Genomic DNA, 21,842 nt, shown 5'->3' with positions numbered 1-21,842 from the left:
TGTAGGTAAGCATCCTGTATATCCAGGTATACCATATAATCCCCTGGTTCCATGGCCAAAATGGTGGAACAGAACATCTCCATGTGAAACCGAGGTACCCAAATGTATTTGTTCAGTACTTTGAGATTGAGAATGGACCGAAAAGACCCATTTGGCTTCTGAACTAAAAACAGGTTGGAGTAAAAACCCTGTCCTCGTTGTGCAGGAGGAACTGGAATGACTACTTCTGAGTGAAGCAATTTCTGAACTGCCTCTAACAAAGCCCTGGCCTTCGTCTCTACCCGAGACGGGCTGTTACAAAAAAACCTTTGAGGAAGGTGCTTCTTGTAGGCAAAAGCATAACCTAGAGATGCCGCTTCCTGCACCCAGGCATCTGTTGTAGACTGCTGCCAGATCTGTGCAAACTGAAGAAGTTCGCCCCCCACCATGGGGTCCCCCGGGTGGAGGCCCGCACCATCAGGCTGATGGTTTATTATCTGTCTTCCAAACCGGTGCTCTGGTAGCCCAATGCTTTTTAGTCTTACCAGACTTGTTGTATTGGGCCTGCTTGCCATCACTTTTTTTCCTTTTAGCTTTTCCTTGAGACCAAAAGGGCCGAAATGCCACAACTTTAGGTCTGAAATTGTATGTGTAAGGAAACTTGACCTTCTTGGAGTCTATTTCTGACTCCAGAATATCTGTCAGTTCTTTTCCAAAAAGAATACCTCCAGAAAAAGGTAACGATTCCAAAACCTTCTTAGATTCTGAATCAGCTTTCCACGTACGTAGCCAAACTGCTCTGCAAGCAGCTAGTGTTGAAGCTGATGCCCTGGAGGCAATAGTACCTATATCCAACGCTGCTTCTTCCAAGAACATTGTAGCTTGTTTTATATGAGCTATATGGGATTTTTGCTCTCTAGAAGCTATAGAAAATCCCCCTGCAATGCATCAGCCCAGGCAGCCACTGTCTTTGCCATCCAAGCTGAAGCCATGGCTGGCCTTATGACTGCCCCAGACAGGAAAAAAACGTTTTTTAGAAAACCATCCACTCTCCTATCCGTCACATCATTTAATGATGTTGAAGGCAAAGGTAATGTAGATTTTTGCACTAATTGGATCACATGCGTATCTACTTTAGGAGCCACCTCCCTTTTTAAATAATCCCCAGCTGGAAGAGGATAATTGGAATTCCATTTCTTAGGAATTCTAAACTTCTTATTGGGCATAGCCCATGCCTCTTCCATAATTTCCGTTAGCTGATCTGACCCTGGAAACTCAGTCTTAACTGTTTTGGGACGTTTAAACACAGGTGCCTTGGTTTTTAACATAGGCTCTGCTGAATCCTCTAAGGATAGAATGGCTTTCATTGCATTAATTAACTCAGCTATATCCACTGAGCTGAGATGATGTATGCCAAAGTAGAATAAATTGAGCTTTCATCTTCCAATGAATCCTCATCTGAGTCATGTGTAGCCTGTGAGGGTGAAGATTTACTTACCACCGGTTTATCAGTTTGTTTCTTTTGAGAAGCTGCTGCTGGAAGTGATACACCAGAAGTGAGGAGCTGCATGTAAGGGTTAATAGTGTAATCTATCCTTGTTACAGGAATTGGAGGAATTATCCGTTCAACTATACTGGATAAAGTCTGTGCAAACATAGCCCAAGGTGGATCCATCTGCACCTGAATCTGCCTTGTATTTATTATTAACCGCTGATGAAAGCTAAAAATGAGATTTATGGTAAGAACTTAACGTTGTTAAATCTCTTTCTGCGAGGTACACTGGGCTCCATAGGGAATAACATCGAGGTGTAGAATAGGATCTTGATCCGAGGCACCAACAGGCTAAAAGCTTTGACTGTTCCCAGAATGCATAGCGCCGCCTCCTCTATAACCCCGCCTCTGTGCACAGGAGCTCAGTGTTGTTAACCAGTCCAATGCAGTAGCAGGTAAAAGAGACGACTACTGTTAGTAGCCACATACACCACATTCTCACGACAGGAGAAGGTGTCAGCAGCTAAAGCCATACAAACCCAAATACGCTAAGTGCGTCAGGGTGGGCGCCCTGTGGAGCCCAGTGCACCTCACAGAAAGAGATTTAACAACGGTAAATTCTTACCATAAATCTAATTTTCTGCTCCGGGGTACACTGGGCTCCACAGGGAATAACATGAGGGATGTCCTAAAGCAGTTCCTCATGGGAGGGAATGCACTCTAGCACAATAACCCAGCATCCAAAGGAAGCATCCTGGGAGGCGGGAGTATCAAAGTCATAGAACCTTATGAACATGTTCACTGAGGAACATGTAACCACCTTGCACAATTGTTCAAGGGTCGCACCACAGCGGGCCGCACAAGAAGGTCCAACCGACCAAGTAGAATGGGCCTTGATGGTAGCAGGAGCTGGAAGGCCAGCCTGTACATAAACATGTGCAATCACCATTCTAATCCATCTGGCCAGGGTCTGCTTGTGAGCAGGTCAGCCACGTTTGTGAAAACCAAACAGTACAAAGAGAGAATCAGACTTCCTGATAGGAGCTGTCCTCTTCACATAGATATGGTGAGCCCGTACCACATGCAAAGACCGCTCTTTGGAAGACAATTCAGGAGAGACAAAGACCGGAACCACAATCTCCTGATTAAGGTGGAAAGAAGACACCACCTTAGGTAGGTACCCGGGACGTGTTCTAAGAACCGCCCGGTCACGGTGAAAAATCAGATATGGGGACCTACAAGACAAGGCACCCAAATCCGACACCCATCTAGCAGAGGCAATAGCCAGCAGAAACAATATATTAAGGGAAAGCCACTTAAGGTCAGCAGATTCAAGAGGCTCAAACGGAGACTCTTGTAATGCCTCCAGAACCACCAAAAAATCCCAAGGAGCCACAGGCGGGACGTAAGGAGGTTGAATCTGTAACACACCCTGAGTGAAGGTATGAACATCAGGCAGAGTGGCAATTTTTCTCTGAAGCCAAACCGACAAGGCAGAAATATGAACCCTAATGAAGGCCAGACGAAGGCCCAAGTCCAGGCTCTGTTGTAGGAAGGCCAAAAGTTTGGCCGTACTAAACTTGTAAGCGTCATGATTGTTAGATGCACACCAAGCAAAGAATTCCAGACCCTATGGTAAATCCGAGCAGAAGCCGGCTTACAGGCCTTCAACATAGTCTGAATGACCACCTCAGAAAAACCTTTGGCCCTCAGGATGGAAGCTTCAAGAGCCACACCGTCAAAGCCAGCCAGGCCAAATTCTGACTTCCACAGCGCCCTGAACGAGGAGGTCTGGGCGCTGTGGAAGTAGAAGGGGACGCTTTATCGATTGACCCTGAAGGTCTGAGAACTAATGCCGTCTGGGCCACACTGGGGCAATCAGAAGCAGGAGTCCTCCTTCTTACTTGAACTGCCTTATTACCCTGGGCAGGAGTGACACCGGAGGGAACACGTACAGCAGCCGAAAGTTCCATGGAATTGCCAGTGTGCCCACGAACACTGCTTGAGGAACCCTTGTCCTTGCTCCGAAGACCGGAACCTTGTGATTGTGTCGAGACACCATCATGTCTACATCTGGGAGACCCCACTTGTCCACTAGTAGTTGAAATACTTCTGGATGGAGGCTCCACTCACCGGCATGTACGTCCTGACAACTGAGGAAGTCCGCTTCCCAGTTTAGGACCCCCAGAATGAACACTGCCGATATGGCTGGCAGATGACGTTCCACCCCCTGAAGAATCCTTGATACTTCCCTCATTGCCATGCAGCTTCGAGTGTCGCCTTGATGATTTATGTACGCCACCATGGTGGCGTTGTCCGACTGCACCTGAACAGGCCTGTTCTTTATTAAATACTTGGCCAGGTTCAGAGCATTGAACACCGCTCGCAGTTCCAGAATGTTTATCGGGAGGAGAAACTCCTCCTTGGTCCACCGACCCTGAATGGAGTGTTGCTCCAGCACCGCGCCCCAACATCTCAGACTGGCATCCGTCATCAGGAGGACACAGCTGGAGATCCAGAAGGGACGACCCCTGCTCAATCGATGGTCCTGCAGACACTAGCTCAGTGACAGACGGACATCCGGAGACAAGGAGATCATGTGAGACCTGATCCGGTGAGGCAGGCCATCCCACTTGGCTAGAATCAGTTTCTGTAGAGGGCGGGAATGGAATTGAGCCTTCACCTGTCAAAAGCCGACACCATGAGACCTAGCACTTGCATTGCCGAGTGTAGCGACACTTGCGGACGAGATAGGAAGCATTGAATCCTGTCCTGAAGCTTCAGGACCTTCTCCTGAGACAAGAACAACCTCTGGTTGTAAATGTCCATCAATGCCCCTAGGTGCACCATGCTCTGAGCAGGGTCCAGGGAAGACTTCTTCCAGTTGATGAGCCACCCGTGGGCTTGCAGAAACTGGAGCGTCAGATCCAGATGACATAGGAGAATTTCTGGGGAATTTGCCAGGATCAACAAGTCGTCCAGATATGGGAGGATCCTGACCCCTTAATGGCGAAGTACAGCTCTCATTACCACCATGACCTTTGTGAAGACACGGGGCCGTGGTCAAATCAAAAGGTAAAGCCCGAAATTGATAATGGAGGTTGCCCACAGCAAACCTCAGGTACTGCTGATGTGACATTGCAATAGGAATATGCAGGCAAGCATCCTGTATGTCCAGGGAGACCATATAATCCCCAGGCTCCAAGGCCAGAACAATAGAGCAAAGAGTTTCCATACGAAACTTGGAGACTCTCACAAATCTGTTCAAGGACTTGAAGTTGAGAATGGGCCGAGAGGACCCATTCGGTTTCGGGACTAGGCACCTGTACTACCACTCCTGTGTCCAGTAGGGACTGTACCACTGAGTGAAGAGTTTTTTCCTTCACCTGATCCGAAGGGACGTCTGTCAGGCAAAATCGATGAGGGGGACGATTATTGAAGGATATGGCGTATCCGCGAGTGACAACTTCCCATACCCAGGCATCAGAAGTGGTCTTCAACCATTCCTGGGTAAACCCTAGAAGTCGGTCTCCCACTCTGAGATCCCCCAGAGGGAGGCCCGCCCCGTTATGCAGCAGGCTTGTCAGTTTCGGAAGCAGGCTGATGGGCAGCCCAGGCCTGTTTAGGCTTGGGCTTAGAGGTTTTGGAAGTGCGAGCCTGTTTCGTGTACACCTGGCCTTTTGCTTTACTTGAAGGACGAAAGGAGCGAAAAGAAATACTCTTAGCCTGCGGTACCGAAGGAGCAGTACTAGGTAGACACGCTGTTTTAGCAGAAGCTAAGCCAGCCACTATCTTGTTGAGGTCCTCTCCAAAAAGAATGTCTCCTTTAAAAGGGAGCACCTCCAGGGTTTTCTTAGAATCCAGATCCACAGACCAGTTCTGTAACCATAGAATCCGGCGGGCCAAAACGGACGTAGTAGAAGCCTTGGCCGCCAGAATACCGGCATCAGAAGCCGCCTCATTAATGTAATGAGAGGCTGTGACAATATACGGGAGACATTGTCTAGCATTATCAGAAAAGATGGGAGGCAGCTCTGCTTCCACCTCCTGAGCCCACGCTTCAATAGCTTCTGCAGCCTATGTTGCTGCAATAGTGGGTCGATGCACAGCACTTGCTAGGGTGTAAATTGCCTTTAAACAACCCCCCACACGCTTATCCGTCGGTTCTTTCAGAGAAGTGACGGTAGTTACAGGTAGAGCTGAGGATACAACCAGCTGCGCCACTTGCGAATCCACTGGCGGGGTGTTTCCCAATTTTTTTTAGCTCCGTCGCGAGGGGATAGCGAGCCAGCATCTTCTTATGAGGTGTAAAAAAAAAAATCTCCACTAGTGAAGAAAAAAGAAGCGCTGATATTCAAATATTGTTTGTTTTAATAATTATAATATAACATACATAAAAATAAACAATTGGTATTAATAAATCAATATAATAAATTACCGGCCGGTAAATAAAATATGCCCCACTTGAAAACAAGCACATTTAAAAAGTTCAAAAGGAACTATGATGAGTGTCCTTTGAAGGAGTTTAAAGTGTCCAAATGCTGGTAGTTTGTTCCACCTGACTAGAAGCCCAATGGCAATCTTATATACAATCCTCCCGGCCGCTGGTAGCTATTCCTTTATATGCGGACATATCCAGAGGTATAGTCAAAAAGCCTTGTTGTAATTAGTGTAGGATAGCAGTAACTCACCAATGGTGCTCGTCAGCACTCCGCTATCATCAGGCACATCACACCCGGCACATCACACAGAGATCAGTCTCCTCTTTGTTCTCGGGCTGCCCGCCAGCAATGCAAGGGCTTTTAACATTGTCCCAAGTAGAAACAACAATATAGAGGTGAGCGCTCATCCGCTTTCCGTGTCGGGCTGCACGCCCCATATAAACCACACAGCAAGCACTGTTTTCTCCTCGGACACCACGTCAATTGCAGATCGCAAAAGTCCAATTCCTCTCCCCAATGCGGGGGAATAAATAGAAGCCGGCTGCTAATGTATGAATAGTTGGTTAACGCGTTTCCCCGCCTTAGAGTCCGATCGGCGGCTTCCTCAGAACATATGTTTCCCGGATTTTCTCAGGATTCCTGACATATGTTAACTAAATGGTCAGAATGAGGTAAAACTTGTTTAATGACTTTCTGACGTTTAAATCTTTCTGGTTTCTTAGGGGCAGCATCAGGTTCTGGATCATCAGTAATTTGAAGAATTAGCCTGATAGCCTCCAATAAGTCAGGAACATCCACCTGAGAGACCGATTCCCCATCAGAATAGTCAGGGTCAGTGTCTGTGGGGTCAGTATACATGCCATCCTCATCAGACGAGGTATCAAGGACGTGGGTGGATTGTGAGAAAGTAATCGCCCGCTTAGAGGACCCCTTGGTCTTAGGCGGGTGAGGGTTAGATTTCTGTTTAGTCAGTGATTGGTTCAATCACTGTAACTGATTGGACAGGTGATCTGCCCATAGCGGATTAACCGCAGGGACCATAAGCGGTTGTACCAGCATATGAGGTCCCACAGGTGGCGTAAGTTTAGTTACCAGCGTACTTAATAACATGGAGAAAGTAGCCCAAGGCGGGTCATTTTGAACCCCCGTTGCTACAGTTCCACTTGGGGATAAGGAACCCCCAGAACCTGAACCCTCTGCTGCTATATTTTCCTCTAACGTGTCTGTAGCGTCACCACCATGCAATGTGGGAGCAGCCCCAGCTCCATCGCCCCTTGTACCTGACATAACTGAAATCTCAGTCTATGAGCAACCCAGTACAAGAACAGCAGTCCAAAACCTTAACAAGAAATCCCTGTGCAGTGTAAATACAAACAGAGAAATCAAGAGGTATATGGTGACTGAAAATCACAAGGAAAAAGACACAATAAGCATATCCTGTGAATCACCTATATTAAATAATAACCCTGACGCACTTAGCCCCCTCAGGGTACAGAATATAGGGATAGCAATCTGAGTGAGATACAAGAAATGGAAGTCACGCAGCAGCTGTATATGCACACACACAGTCACATGTACAATGCAGAAATTATGACATGCAATAAAACTACACTAGACAAATACTAGTCTTGACAGTAATTGTACCATCTCAAAGCACCTGTGCAATGAGTGTTGCGCTAGTCCCCAGTAAGGACAGAACCACACGGTCTTGCATGGACTACCTCTAGCTTAAACAGGTGATTAGACAGGGTCATGGCAGCGAACTATGTATCAACCATGGATCTTAATAAGTGTTAGTGAGACCTTAGCAGGGAGGTGCAGTAATAGACTGCTTTCATCTCTCCTATTCGGCTGTTCGAATTCACCTCCATGCCCTTCTCAATAAATAATCTCTAAACCTCTCTCCACTGGAAAGTAGCGTACCATATAAGTACTGTCTAAGGGTGTCATTTATTTGCCCAGGCATACTTGGATGACATAACCAGCTTTAGTGTGAGTTAGGAAGTTCTCAGGTAATGAGGTGCATCAGCCAGAAATTGCTGGCCATATGTCCTGACAAGTGTCATATGGGGATGGCGGGAAATGCTATATTCTGGGCACCAGGTTGAAGGCACCATGATATATCCTGAGTCAGTCAAAGCCATTCCAAATTTCCTAGACAATCTAATAGCAAGTGGGTGCTTTCCTTAGGATGGCATTGAACTTCCATAAACGTGTACCCCAGTACAGCTTGATTGCCAAACTGCTGACAGACTGGACTTTTAAGAAGTATGTCCAACAGATGATCTGGTACCCAAATGTGAGCAAGTTTTCATTCATCTGAAGGCTGCACTAGTACCGCCCTTTGTGATAGCTGCTCCTGACATTCAATGGTGGCTCACAATCACCTTGCAAAACATGCTGAGCCATATAGGGGATGATGGTCAGGAGCACCTAGTGGCCTATCTCTCTCTAAAGTTAAAGGACTGAGAGATTGCATATGCCACCAATAAAATGATAGACACTCAAAGAGCCCTAGCCCTTCTTTTATAATAAGAGGTTTTGATGGTCATTAGTCAACACCCAAAGCTGGCCACACTGGTCCAGAGGAGGCTATGGACAGATGCTGAGGTGGAGACTGGCTTTCCTTATTTATAACTTAATTCTTTATCATACAAAGGGCAAAGACAATGGAACCACTCATGGGTTCTCCAGTCAAGCAGAGACGTATGCCCCACACAACTCCCTACTTAGACCTGGGGTGGGTAATTCAGATCTGATCGCTAGGCTGCTTTTTCTCACAGCCTGCAATCAGGTCCGAACTGCGCCTGCGTATGCACCGCAATGTGCAGACCCGTCGGACGACTGCACTGGGCATCGCTGCATAGTGACGGGAAGGTGCGAAAAAAGCGATCGCAAGGAGATTGACAGGAAGAGGGTGTTTGTGGGTGACAACTGACAGTTTTCAGGGAGTGTCTGGAAAAACGCAGGTGTGTCCAAGCGTTGGAAGGGAGGGTGTCTGACGTCAAATCAGATCCTGGACAGTCTGAAGTGATCGCAGCGGCTGAGTAAGTACTGGGCTGCGCAGAGACTGCGTTCGCACACTTGCACAGCTCAGATATACTCCCCCAGTAGGCGGCGACTATCTGATCGCAGGACAGCAAAAATCGCTGCCCAGCGATCAGGTCTGAATTACCCCGTGTCTGCTAAATGCCTGGGAGAAGTATAACAGTCTATGGTCAGATTTAAGAAAATGTGCTTAGAACAGTGTGCTGAGCTGCTGAAAAAAACAAAAGGTTAAGACATCCTGGTATCCCCTCTCATCAATACTTGTAATTAGTGCTTGTAATTATTGTACATTACCATATACCATATGGGTTATATTTTGCCATGTGAAGGGGCGTATTAATGTCCAAGGGAGCTAATGGGGGTAATTCCAAGTTGATCGCAGCAGGATTTTTGATAGCAATTGGGCAAAACCATGTGCACTGCAGGGGAGGCAGATATAACATTTGCAGAAAGAGTTAGATTTGGGTGGGTTATTTTATTTCTGTGCAGGGTAAATACTGGCTGCTTTATTTTTACACTGCAAATTAGATTGCAGATTGAACACACCCCACCCAAATCTAACTCTCTCTGCACATGTTATATCTGAATCCCCTGCAGTGCACATGGTTTTGCACAATTGCTAACAAAAATCCTGCTGCGATCAACTTGGAATTACCCCCAATGTGCGTTGTTTTTGGAATTGTGTTTTGTCTCTCTATTTTTTTTTCCTCCATAGCGTATATATACATTTCTTGTTAAGGGGATGAATATATTTATTTAAAAAGTGCTGTTCTTGTCACCATAATGCTTATCATATGATAATTTATACAGTGCCTTGCTAAAGTATTCAACCCCCTTGGCTTTCTACCTATTTTGATACATTACAACCTGTAATTTTTTTTAAATCTGAATTTTATGTGATGGATCTGCATAAAATAGTCTAAGGGGGACATTTACTAAGCAGTGATAAGAGCAGAGAAGTAAGCCAGTGGAGAAATTGCCCATGGCCAGGGCCGGCTCGAGGCATGTTCGACTTGAGCGGCCGCGCAGGGCGCCACCCTTAAAGGGCGCCGCGCGCTGGCGCCGCCATGTCGGAGCCTGGAGCCGGCCCTGATCTCCCCTGCTGTCCTCCCGCTTGTTAGTGAGCTGTGTGCGCTATGCGGCGCCGGCGTCTGATGTCAGACACCGGCGCCGCACAGCGCGCACAGTTCTGTGTCAGACAGCGGCACGTACAGCAGCACTCCCCCTCCCTCGGCACGGCAGGTACTGGGGGCATATGTGGCACTGTGGGGGGCATTTATCTGGCACTGTGGGGGACATTTATCTGGCACAGTGGGGGCATTAATGCATCTGGCACTGTGGGGGGCATTCATTTATCTGGCACTGTGGGGGGGGGGCATTTATCTGGCACTGTGGGGGCATTTATCTGTGCACTGTGAGGGGGCATTAATGTATCTGGCACTGTGGGGGCATTTCTGGCACTGTGGGATCATGTATCTATCTGGGACTGTGGGGGCATATCTGGCACTGGGGGGGCATTAATGTATCTGGCACTGTGGGGGACATTTATCTGGCACTGTGGGGGGCATTTATCTGGCACTGTGGGGGGCATTCATTTATCTGGCACTGTGGGGGGGCATTAATGTATCTGGCACTGTGGGGGGGCATTTATCTGGCACTGTGGGGGGGGCATTGATGTATCTGGCACTGTGGTGGCATTTATCTGGCACTGTGATCGGGCATTAATGTATCTGGCACTGTGGGGGCATTTATCTGGCACTGTGAGGGGGCATTAATGTATCTGGCACTGTGGGGTCATTTATCTATCTGGGACTGTGGGGGCATATCTGGCACTGTGGGGGGCATTTATATATCTGGCACTGTGGGGGGTATTTATGTATCTGGCACTGTGGGGGGCATTTATGTATCTGGCACTGTGGGGGGCATTTATGTATCTGGCACTGTGGGGGGCATTTATGTATCTGGCACTGTGGGGGGCATTTATGTATCTGGCACTGTGGGGGCAATTATGTTTCTCGCAGTGCTGGGGGGGCATGTCATGTGCATTTGGCACTGCTGGGGGGGCATGTCATGTGCATTTGGCACTGCTGGGGGGCATGTCATGTGCATCTGGCACGGCTGGGGGGCATGTCGTGTCTAGCTGGCACGGCTGGGGGGCATATCATGCAGTGTTCCCATGTCTCAGTGCAATACCTGGCGCAAAGTGTCTAACGTGCTCTGCCTGGAGCAAAGTGTCTAACGTGCTCTGCCTGGTGCAAAGTGTCTAACGTGCTCTGCCTGGCACAAAGTGTCTTAACGTGCTCTACCTGTCGCAGTGTGTATAGGAGGTTCTATCTGGTGCAATGTGTATTAGCTGCACTACTGTGTGGTGTAATGCGAATTGCCACTATTATGTGGCCGCGCCCCTTCCCCACGAAGCAACGCCCCTAAATTTTTAATGCGCGCCTTCGGCGCGCAAGGTCCATGATTTTGATCGGAGCAACAAGCATTACAGTATGTACATAATTTTGCCCTTCTAACTTAAATATGTGCCCTCCCAAATGCAAAATGTGCCCTCCCCGTGATCAGCACCCCTGCCCTAAAAAATCTTAGAGTGAACACTATCATGTGTAGCTGGCACTGCTGGGGGGCATATCATGTGTAGCTGGCACTGCAGCAGGGCATGTCCTGTCTATCTGGCACTGCTGGGGGGTATATCATGTCTATCTGGCACTGCTGGGGGGCATGTCATGTGTAGCTGGCACTGCTGGGGGCATGTCATGTGTAGCTGGCACTGCTGCGGGGCATGTCATGTCTATCTGGCACTGCACTACTGTAGACTTTATGTGTAGCTGGCACTATACTGGAGACATTGTGTGTAAGGAACACTACTGTAGCTGTTATGTGTAATGCTGCTAATTGTGTGCGTAGAGGGGGTGTGAAAATATATTTATTTGTAGTGTGATAATATGAAGTTGTGAGGCCCCGCCCACTTTTTCAGAGGCCACACCCACTTTTCCAGGAGCGCACGCGAATATGGGAGGGGGCACTTTTACATTTTCTCGCACAGGGTGCTAGTAGGCCTGGAGCCGGTCCTGCCCATGGCAACCAATCAGCACTGATGTAACATCTATAATTTGCATACTATAAAATGATACAGAGCTGCTGATTGATTGATGGGGCCACTTCTCTGCTGGCTCACTTCTCCGCTCTTATAACTGCTTAGTAAATGTCCCCCTGAGTAGGTAAAGTGAAATGTGAAAAATTTATATAAAAAATAATTTTTATAAATAAAAAATGTAAAATTGGCATGTGCATTTGTATTCACCCCCTTTGCTATCAAGCCCCTCAAAAGGTCTGGTGCAACCAATTATCTTCTGAAGTCACATAATTAGTGAAATGAAGTCCACCTGTGTGCAATCTAAGTGTCACATGATATGTCAGTATAAACACACCTTTTCTAAAAGGCCCCAGAGGCTGCAACACCACTAAGTAAGAGGCATCACACCATGAAGACCAAGGAGCTCTCCAAACAAGTTAAGGACAAAGTTGTTGAGACGCACAAGTCAGGGTTGGGTTATAAAAAAATATCCAAATCTTTGATGATCCCCCGGAGCACCATCAAATCCATCATCTTCAAATGGAAAGAACATGGTAACACAACAAACCTGCCAAGAGAGGGCTGGCCACCAAAACTCACAAACTGAGCAAGGAGGTCATTAATCAGAGAGGCAGCACAGAGACCAAATGTAACCCTGAAGGAGCTGCAGAGTTCCACAGCAGAGACTGGTGTATCTGCGCATGTAACTACAATAAGCCGTACACGCCATAGAGCTGGGCTTTATGGAAGAGTGGCCAGAAAAAAGCATTACTTAGTGTTAAAAATTAGAAGGCACATTTTGAGTTTGCCAAAAAGGCATGTGGACGACTCCCCAAATGTATGGAGGAAGGTGCTCTGGTCAGATGAGACTAAAATTGAACATTTCGGCCACCAAGGAAAACGCTATGTCTGACGCAAACCCAACACATCCCATCACCCCAAGAACACCATCCCCACAGTGAAACATGGTGGTGGCAGCATCATGCTGTGGGGATGTTTTTCAGCAGCAGGGAAAGATGGATGGTGCGAAATACAGGGATATTCTTGAGCAAAGCAGGGCAATGACCCGAAGCATACTGCTAAAGCAACACTTCAGTGTTTTAAGGCGAAACATTTAAACAGAGCCGGCCCTAGGCATGGGCAAACTAGGCAAATGCCTAGGGCATTTGGTATGCTTAGGGGCACCAGCAACTTCGGCTGATTAAAATGATATGTCGCATGCCTATATTTTGTGTGTAACTGAGGCTGTATCTGCATACGAAATGCTACGTTGCAGTGTATTTTTGGAAATCACTGTAATGTAGCATTTTGTATGCAGATACAGCCGCAGTCGCACACAGAATATAGGCATGCTGCATATCATTTTAATCAGCAAAAGCTGCTTGTGCATCCTAGTCACGTAGTAATGCAAATAGGACGCATTTTCATAAACAAAAGGCGCCCCAACGTTAGCAGAGCTGCCAGCTGACTCGTGCCAGGCATGTCCTGCAGAACTAGCGGTGGTGCTAGGGGGCACCACACAAAATCTTGCCTAGGGCATCATATTGGTTAGGGCCGGCTCTGCATTTAAATGTGTTGGAATGGCCTAGTCAAAGTCCAGATTTCAATCCAAGTGGGAACTTGAAGATTGCTGTTCACAAGCGGAAACCATCCAACATGAAGGAGCTGGAGCAGTGTTGCCTTGAGGAATGGGCAAAAATCCCAGTGGCAAGATGTGGCAGGCGCAGAGACTTATCCAAAGCAACTTGCAGCTGTAATTGCCACAAACGGTGGCTCTACAAAGTACTGACTTTAGGGGAGTGAATAGATATGCACGCTGAAGTTTTCTGTTATTTTGTCCTATTTGTTGTTTGCTTCACAATAAAAAAAAAAACACATCTTCAAAGTTGTAGGCATGTTCTGTGAATGAAATTATGCAAACCTTCAAACAATCCATTTTAATTCCATGTTGTGAGGCAACAAGACATGAAAAATGCAAAGGGGGGGGGGGTTAATACTTTATCAAGGCACTGTACATGTGCAAATTGCTTTATATTTGTTTTTAGATTACATCGGCCGTGTGTTTTTTTCGTGATCCAACTGGAATTTTTACGAGCGCCCAGCGGGCGCATGCACAGCGCTCGTCCTGCGTATGCGGCAACATTTTCTGCAGGGGGGCTGCAGAAAATGCGATCGCCTCTGCCTGTCAATCAGGCAGAGGCTGTTGCGGGGTGGGCAACACTCCGTTTCTAGGGAGGAGATGGAGCGTTGCGGGGGCGGTGTGAAGCGAACGGGGGTGGAGGAGGACAAACGGTGGCACGTCGAGGCGTGATCACGGTGGCTGCATGATGTCACACGCAGCCACTGCGATCAGGAAGATGCGATCGCAATTTCTGCTTGTTCAACGGTGGGAGGCTCCGGTCAGCATGCTGGGTGGCCTTGCCCAGCGATGGGCGACCCCCAGCATGCGCTCCAAACGATTGCAAATTCTGCTAATTAGCAGAATTTACAATCCTTACTGAATTAGGCCCATGGATATTAAAAGTGTTCCTGATCTTCCTTTTCTATTTTTTTAATTTGATAGTTTTCTCTTAAGACTTAGAGGCCTATTTATTATCAATATTTTTACTAAAACATTTTGGAAAAAGTGTGCTTTAACACCCTTTTCACATGTTTTTAGTATCACTCCAATGTACTAAAGGGCATTTGTTTTCACTGGCCTCCGGTGATCAGCTATGTGCGTCCGATGGACACACAAGCTGATCACTGCTTAAAAGTAATAATAAACAAAAAGTAAAATAACCCCAAAAAACATACTTACCCATCCAGGAGCCGGTGATTGGTGCTCCTGTGCGAGCTGCTGGGTCCTCCATGAGCTGTGACCCCCAGTGCAGTAAACTGACGCTGCAAAACGGCAGCGCACTTTACAGCACCGGGGGTCACAGAAGCGCACATGATCCAGCGCCCAGCAGGAACAGCATGGACTGGCTCCCTGGACTGGTGATTATATTGACATGCGGGGGGGAAGGGCGTCTGCGGCGCACTGGGGGGTAGTCGCAACGGGGGGTTGACCCGGCATCTGCGGTATCAGCGATTCTGCCCGTTACGCGCATGTGCAGCAGGACATTGTTGCATTTTTCCTGAAAAATACCTCGATGATGCTGCGGAGTGTCATCACAGGGACATACCTGCGATGTAATCAGTTATCACAGTGCGATTATGGGCGATTTTATCACCTCACATCCGTATCCTTGGATGTGGATGGTAATAAATAGGCCCCATAGAGTAAGGAACAATTTACATGAATGAACATGCAAGAGCTAAAATTACATAATTATGCCAATACATCTTTGTGTTTCTTTTCGCTCCAAATTTATAGCCATGATAGCTCCTGGGGGCAAGTTGATTGTTTTCATTTATATTTATACTTGACTTTTCAGCCTTCTCTATTCTTGCTTTACTAGTGCAATAGTGTCTAGAATAAAAGCCACTTACTTATGAAATATTTGACCGATAGGTCCGCATGAAGATGAATGGCTTGTGAAAAATGTGAGGTTGGGGTCACAGCATGCTCTTTACATTGCATCCAATTATATCACTTTCTCCAATCTTCTTTCATTAGGCCTTAATTTCTCATCAACAGCTGTAAATGCAGCATTCAGAGACCTGACAGGTGAGAACCCATAGACGCTTGCCAACTATTAAAAGGGGAAGTATTCTGCTAAAATGAAATCATTTACATATGGCTGCAAATAAGTAAAACACTAGAGTAGAGCGTTACATCATCACACTGTTAGGGAGAATTTATAATGGTCCTGTTGTCACCCAGGGAGTAACGTTCACACAGGAAGCCCGCAGGCGAATTAGACAATGGTATGAACAGGGCCGTCTTTTCATATGGGTTCAATGGGCACTTGCCCATGGGACACAGGAGTATAAGGGCCTTAGGCTGATATCTGAGGGTCTCCTCTTTCCAGGGGTACCAGCTTTTTTAAAATCGGCCCTGGGGAACCAGAGAAATCTGACTTCAAAGCCATTAACAAGCCTGTTAATTGCTCTTTCAGCCAGAAATCTGGGATTCTCTCTGATTTAGAGTTTTTCTGAGCGTATAATCCGAAAGCTCCCCTTTCGGTGGACACTGGCAGCTTGTCTCTACTATGCCTAGAACCAGAGATATCAGCCTTCCAGCAGCTGGTCCCTGCTCTAGCTCCACACCAGGCGTATGAAGTTTTATATTTTCTTTTGTGGATTGTTCTGGCTCCTGAACTCTGATCCCCAAGTCCCGAGTACATCCTGAAAGGTGAGACTTTCTAGATTTTTTATCCCATTCACAGCTAAGAAATCTATTTTCAGGAATTTGAGATATCAACAGTCAAGCAAGCTGCCCTCCCACCAGAAAATTATGAAATATTAAGCACACTCCACTATCCACCCCTCCCCTACATATTAAACGCCCCTACCATTCTTGAGGTCATGTACCTACCAGGGCCCCTTTCTTCAGCCCAATGCCCCCTTCTTCAGTTTAGTGTTCTCTCTCCCGCCGCATCTGTGTAGTAAAGGAGTAATTTGCAGACATTACTGCTCCAGGTCCTACATGCTAAGCATAAGACAGAACACCCCCTACAGGGGGGTCATTCCGACCCGTTCACATGCAGCGGTTCTTCGCTGAGGTGCAAATGGGTCGGAAATGCACATGCGCGGCGGCCGCATTGCGCACGCACGTCATTGCCTGGGGACGATCGCCGCCGGGCAACGATGCCGCCAGCGAGAAATGTGATCGCAGCAGCGATCGCAAGAAGACGGACAGGCGAGAGGCGTACCGGGGCGGATACTCACCGTTTTCCAAGCGTGGTGAGTCCAATGCAGGCGTGTCCAGGTGTTTGGAGGGCGGACGTCAGGACCTGGACCTTTATCCCTGGATCCGTCGCACTGGGTGAGTAACTGCAGCCCTGGTCTTGTTTTACTTGAAGCTTGTTTAGCATAGCAGGGCTGCACAAGTGTTCGCAGCCCTGCTATGCTATAATACACTCCACCATAGGCGGCGTCAGATTGATCGCACGAGCAGCAAAAAGTTGCCACGTGCGATTAACTCGGAATGACCCCCCATGTTCCATGAAGAACAGATGAAAATGATACAGAGGTTATTTATTGTTATTGCACTAAAGCAAATATTAATTTATTCAACATATTAGAAAAACAACATCACAGACCAGTGAATATGGGCCATCAAGTGCAGAATTGTTTGACATGAATACATCCTTAGTACTCAACTGCAATCTGACTTTCCCACTGATCCAAAAGGTGCGGTGCTCACAGTGGGGCATAAGTAACAGGGTTGAGTTTGCCAGAGGTGCAAGATGCCGCATGATCTCTGGCGTTTTTTTTAAAGCGGCAATCATTTACAAGCCATGGTTTTGCCTTGTAAATGATTGCCCTTTTAAAAAAAGTCAGAGATTGGCCGGAATCCCGCACCTCTGGCAATCTTGGACCCTATTACATATGCCCCAGTATATTTGTAATTGTGCCGATGTGCCAAATCTATTTATTCTGGAACTTGACCATACAAATTTGAGGCTAAGAAACCTCACCAGATGATGTAAACTAACTCACTGAGATATAACTATCAGTAAGGTGATTTACCACATCATATAAATATAAATCCCTTGTCCATATGATATTGTACATATTATATCTCTATATCTCTCATAGATGCTCCAAGTTCTGAGACGAACCACAAAGATGGTGGATTTAAACTAATGATAGTGATCTGGCTGATCCTTATGTTCGTGCTCTACATTATAATAAGCGGCATCATGATCATATTTTGTAAGTAACGCTTCCAAGTGGACAGATTGTTGTGTATGTCAGTTGTGCATAAAGTCGCTATGAATTAAATATTACTAAAACCAGAATATTACTTGCCTGGAGTCCAGGCTGTCCCCTGATTTGGTTGGTCCCACAATGATTGCTGCAGTCTGGTCATCCTCTCCTACTGTAGATCCTGCAATGTGGTATTTTGTCATCTACTCAGTAGGATCAAAGAAAACATAAATGGTCCAATAGACATTGATGGACCCACTAAATTAATGGAACACTGGACCCCTCGTAAGTAATACTGTATTATTATGCTTTTTACACCAATTCACGCAGTGTGATCAAATGAGGGATTCAATCTCTCCCTATCCATTACATACTTATTTCCCAGAAGACATCACTCTGTATAAGGAGTAGCCCAAGGGTCCCCAAGTGCAAGGAGGGCTTGCTGCAGGGCATGCTCAGTAAAGGTTAGGGCTGCCCAGGACCCCTCCCTCAGCAGTAAGCTTGTTCTTATGAGTGTGTAACTACAGTTGAACCTTTGGTGTTTTCCTTTGCATTGGGAGAGATGTATTAAAGTGTGGAGAAAGATAAAGTTGAGAGCGATAAAGTACCAACCAATAATTTTCTGTTATGTTGCAGGCTGTGTATAAAAATGTCAGTTAGAAGCTAATTGGTTGGTACTTTGGAGTCTATTTACTAAAAGGCCCCATACACTAGGACGATAATGCCCAATTTCATCCAATTTCGGGCATTCGGGCCGATATAGCGGGTGAAATCGGGCATTTTGGATGTGTTTCCGATCCGATGCGCGTTCCCGCGAGGGTTGGATCGGCTCCCCTAGATCGTTAGTGCTGCACTCGTGATATGTCGGTTCCCGCAGGCATGGCTGGGATCGCATAAGATATATTGCATGCAAATTGTACCAAATCGTATGGAATCGTATGGAACCATTCCCGGGAAGCTCCTGGGAGAGTTCAAGGGAAATAGCCCCCGACTTCAGCCTCAGACATATCGTTCTAGTGTATGGGACTTAAGTCTTGGAGAGAGATAAAGTGTATGGACTGGAGATAAGGTACCAGTCAACAAGATCCTAACCATCATTTTTAATTTCAAACCCAGCCTGTAACATGGCAGTTAGGAGCTGATTGGCTGGTACTTATCTCCATACACCTTATCTCTCTCCAAGACGTAGTAAACAGACCCATTTATCTCTCTCCAAGGTTTGATACATCTCCCCATAATTTCTAAAATGGTCTATTAACCACTGGTAGATTATATGTGTTAATATATGATTATGACAACGTCATAAACGCTAGTGAATGGATTATGATCTTCATCCATATCTTTAGGTCTGCTTCTGGGTTTGGTAATACAGGTTGAGTCTGCCATATCTGTAATGTTTGGGACCAGAAGTATTTTGGATCTTAGATTTGGGTCCCATCCCCAAGATATCTTATTATGGTAAATAAATTTTCCAAAATATGGAAAAAACTCTTATCCAGAATACTTATGGTATTCTGGATATGAGTTGCTCCTCCACCGACCCTGCTGAACCACAACTTGTACTGGTACCAGGGGGTTTTATAGAAAGGGGGGAGCATATTAGCAGTACAAAATTAATATATATTGAATATACCCAGCGGAGTGCTGCTTTGCCTGGGTATTGTGTGCTGGTCCCAAGCCTCTTTGTGTCACTGCATTCGGACTGTCTGGGGTTGCTGTGCATTCTTACTATCTGTGTTGTAAATACACTGTGTTTATTCACATAACTCTGTGTGTCTCTGCATTAGAATGTCTGGGAAAAAGACTGTGTCATGTAACACAAAACTTACACCTTCATCAAAAGGGTCTCTCTTATGTAACCAGTGTTCTATAACCTCTCAGGGTAGTAGTCTGCAGGAACCTGAATGGTTAGAATAATTCAGAAGCATGATTAATAATATTAATACAGAGTTAGCCACTGCCAGACAGGAAAGGCAAACCCTTAAACAATCTGTAGATAATATTTTTGTTAAGGCTGCTGACCACAGATACACTCCTCAGCCCCCTCTGTTGGTCTCTCATAAACGCACGCTCGCACAAGTACTCCAGTCTGACTCTGATACTGAGTTACTAGACCTGGATGAAGGGGAGGTTGATGTGGAGGATGATAATTCTCTGTCCCGGGGTGTTGAGGCCCTGATTTATGCTATTGGAGAGGTCCTCAACATACTGGATAAGGAGGCAGAACCAGAAGAGGAATTGTTTTTCAGTGTAAAACCAAAATCCTCTGCCACCTTTCCTGTATCAAAAGAATTAAACTCCCTTGATATGGAGGCATGGGTCAATCCTGACAAGAAATTCAAAACACCTCAACGGGTATTAAATTATTTTCCTTTCCCTCCTGAGGATAGGAAAGTTTGGGAAAATCCCCCGTCTGTGGATACTTCAGTGTCCAGGCTGTCATGTAAACTTGTACTGCCTGTACCTGGGACTGTCTCACTCAAAGACCCATCTGACCGCAAGATTGAGACTACACTCAAATCAATCTATGCTGCAGTGGGCGTAGCTCAAAGGCCCACTATAGCTTTCGGCTGGATTTTGCGGGACATGGTAAAATGGTCGGATAATATAATAAATGGGTTTGACTCCCTACCTCAGGAGGACATCATTATACTGCTACATCATATTCAGGATGCTGCAAATTTTATGAGTGAGGCCGTAAAATAATTATGTCTCATCAATGGCCGTACCTCAGCTATTGCAGTCTCGGCTCGCAGGGCTCTATGGCTACGACAATGGTCAGTGGATGCCGACTCCAAAAAAGGTGTGGAGAATCTTTCTTTTACAGGAGACGCCTTGTTTGGGGAAGAACTGAACAATGGATTTCTCAGGCGACGGCGGGTAAGTTTATCTATCTGCCGTCTGCTGCACCTCCTGCTAGATGTCCGTACCCTGGGCCCTCTCTGCAGTCCTTTTGTGTGGCGGGATTCAGAGGCAGAGCCAGAGGCGCCTTAAATACTGCTAAAGGAAGCTGCGGTATGTCCTGTAAACCAGCGGCTGCTGGATCGCTGGACCAGGCTTCTGTATCCTCATCCACGAAGCCCTCTGCGTGACGGTTGGCCCCAGCAGCAGGGCGACTTTTAGGTAGGTGATCGCCTTCAACAAAGTCCTGCCGGGACCCTTTGGTGAGGGACCTCATATCTCAAGGGTACCGGTTGGAATTTCAAGCACCACCTGCACTCGATTCTTCAAGTCCAGCTTACCAGCTTCACCCGTAGCAAGGGTTACCTTGCAAGATGCCATTCAAAAATTGCTACAAATGGGGGTTGTTGTTCCAGTAGCTCCTCCTTTGCACAACAGGGGTTTTTACTCGAGCCTTTTTGCTATACCGAAACCGAACGGTTCGGTGCGGCCCATCTTGAGCCTAAAATCCTCTAACCCGTATCTAAGAGTGTTCAAATTCAAGATGGAGTCCCTGAGGGTAGTGGTATCCGGTATGGAGGAGGGGGAGTTGCTAGTATCCCTGGATGTCAAGGATGCTTACCTACATATTCCCATATGGCCTCCTCATCAGGCTTACCTACGGTTCGCTATACTGGACCACCACTTCCAGTTTCAGGTCTTACCCTTTGGCCTCTCCACAGGTCCAAGGGTATTCATGAAATTCACGGTGGAGGTGATGCTGCAGTTGCGCAGGATGGGAGTCAACATAGTCCCCTATTTGGATGATCTCCTGATAAAGGCGGTGTCCAGGGAATGTCGACTTAACTACTCGCCTGCTTACGGACCAAGGGTGGATCCTAAGTTTCAAGAAGTCTCACCTGGAACAGTCACAAAGAATTCAGTTCCGGGGAATGATTCTGGACATGGTGTCTCAGAAGGTATTCCTTCCAATGGACTATCCAGGCTATGGTCTGCTCGGTGCTTAGACCACGCAAGATCTCGATTCATCTCTGCATCCACCTACTGGGCAAGATGGTAGCCTCATACGAGGCAATCCAGTATGGCAGATTTCATGCCCGTC

The 21,842-nt window shown here is 46.7% G+C and overlaps 1 protein-coding gene across 1 annotated transcript in view; it reads left to right on the top strand.

Annotated features, from left to right (window-relative positions):
• Positions 1 to 21,842, top strand: part of LOC134934923 (CD209 antigen-like protein E) — a 90,658-nt gene that overhangs the window by 13,692 nt on the left and 55,124 nt on the right. Inside the window, exons 5-6 of the mRNA XM_063930251.1 lie at positions 15,642 to 15,692; positions 17,729 to 17,845. Coding sequence (XP_063786321.1) covers positions 15,642 to 15,692; positions 17,729 to 17,845 — 168 coding nt within the window. The remainder of the gene's footprint in view (positions 1 to 15,641; positions 15,693 to 17,728; positions 17,846 to 21,842) is intronic.

Source organism: Pseudophryne corroboree, chromosome 6 (genome assembly GCF_028390025.1).
Source record: "Pseudophryne corroboree isolate aPseCor3 chromosome 6, aPseCor3.hap2, whole genome shotgun sequence".
Classification (NCBI taxonomy): domain Eukaryota; kingdom Metazoa; phylum Chordata; class Amphibia; order Anura; family Myobatrachidae; genus Pseudophryne; species Pseudophryne corroboree.
The sequence above is the reverse complement of the archived record's forward strand: the minus strand, read 5'-3'. Positions and strand labels throughout refer to the sequence as shown.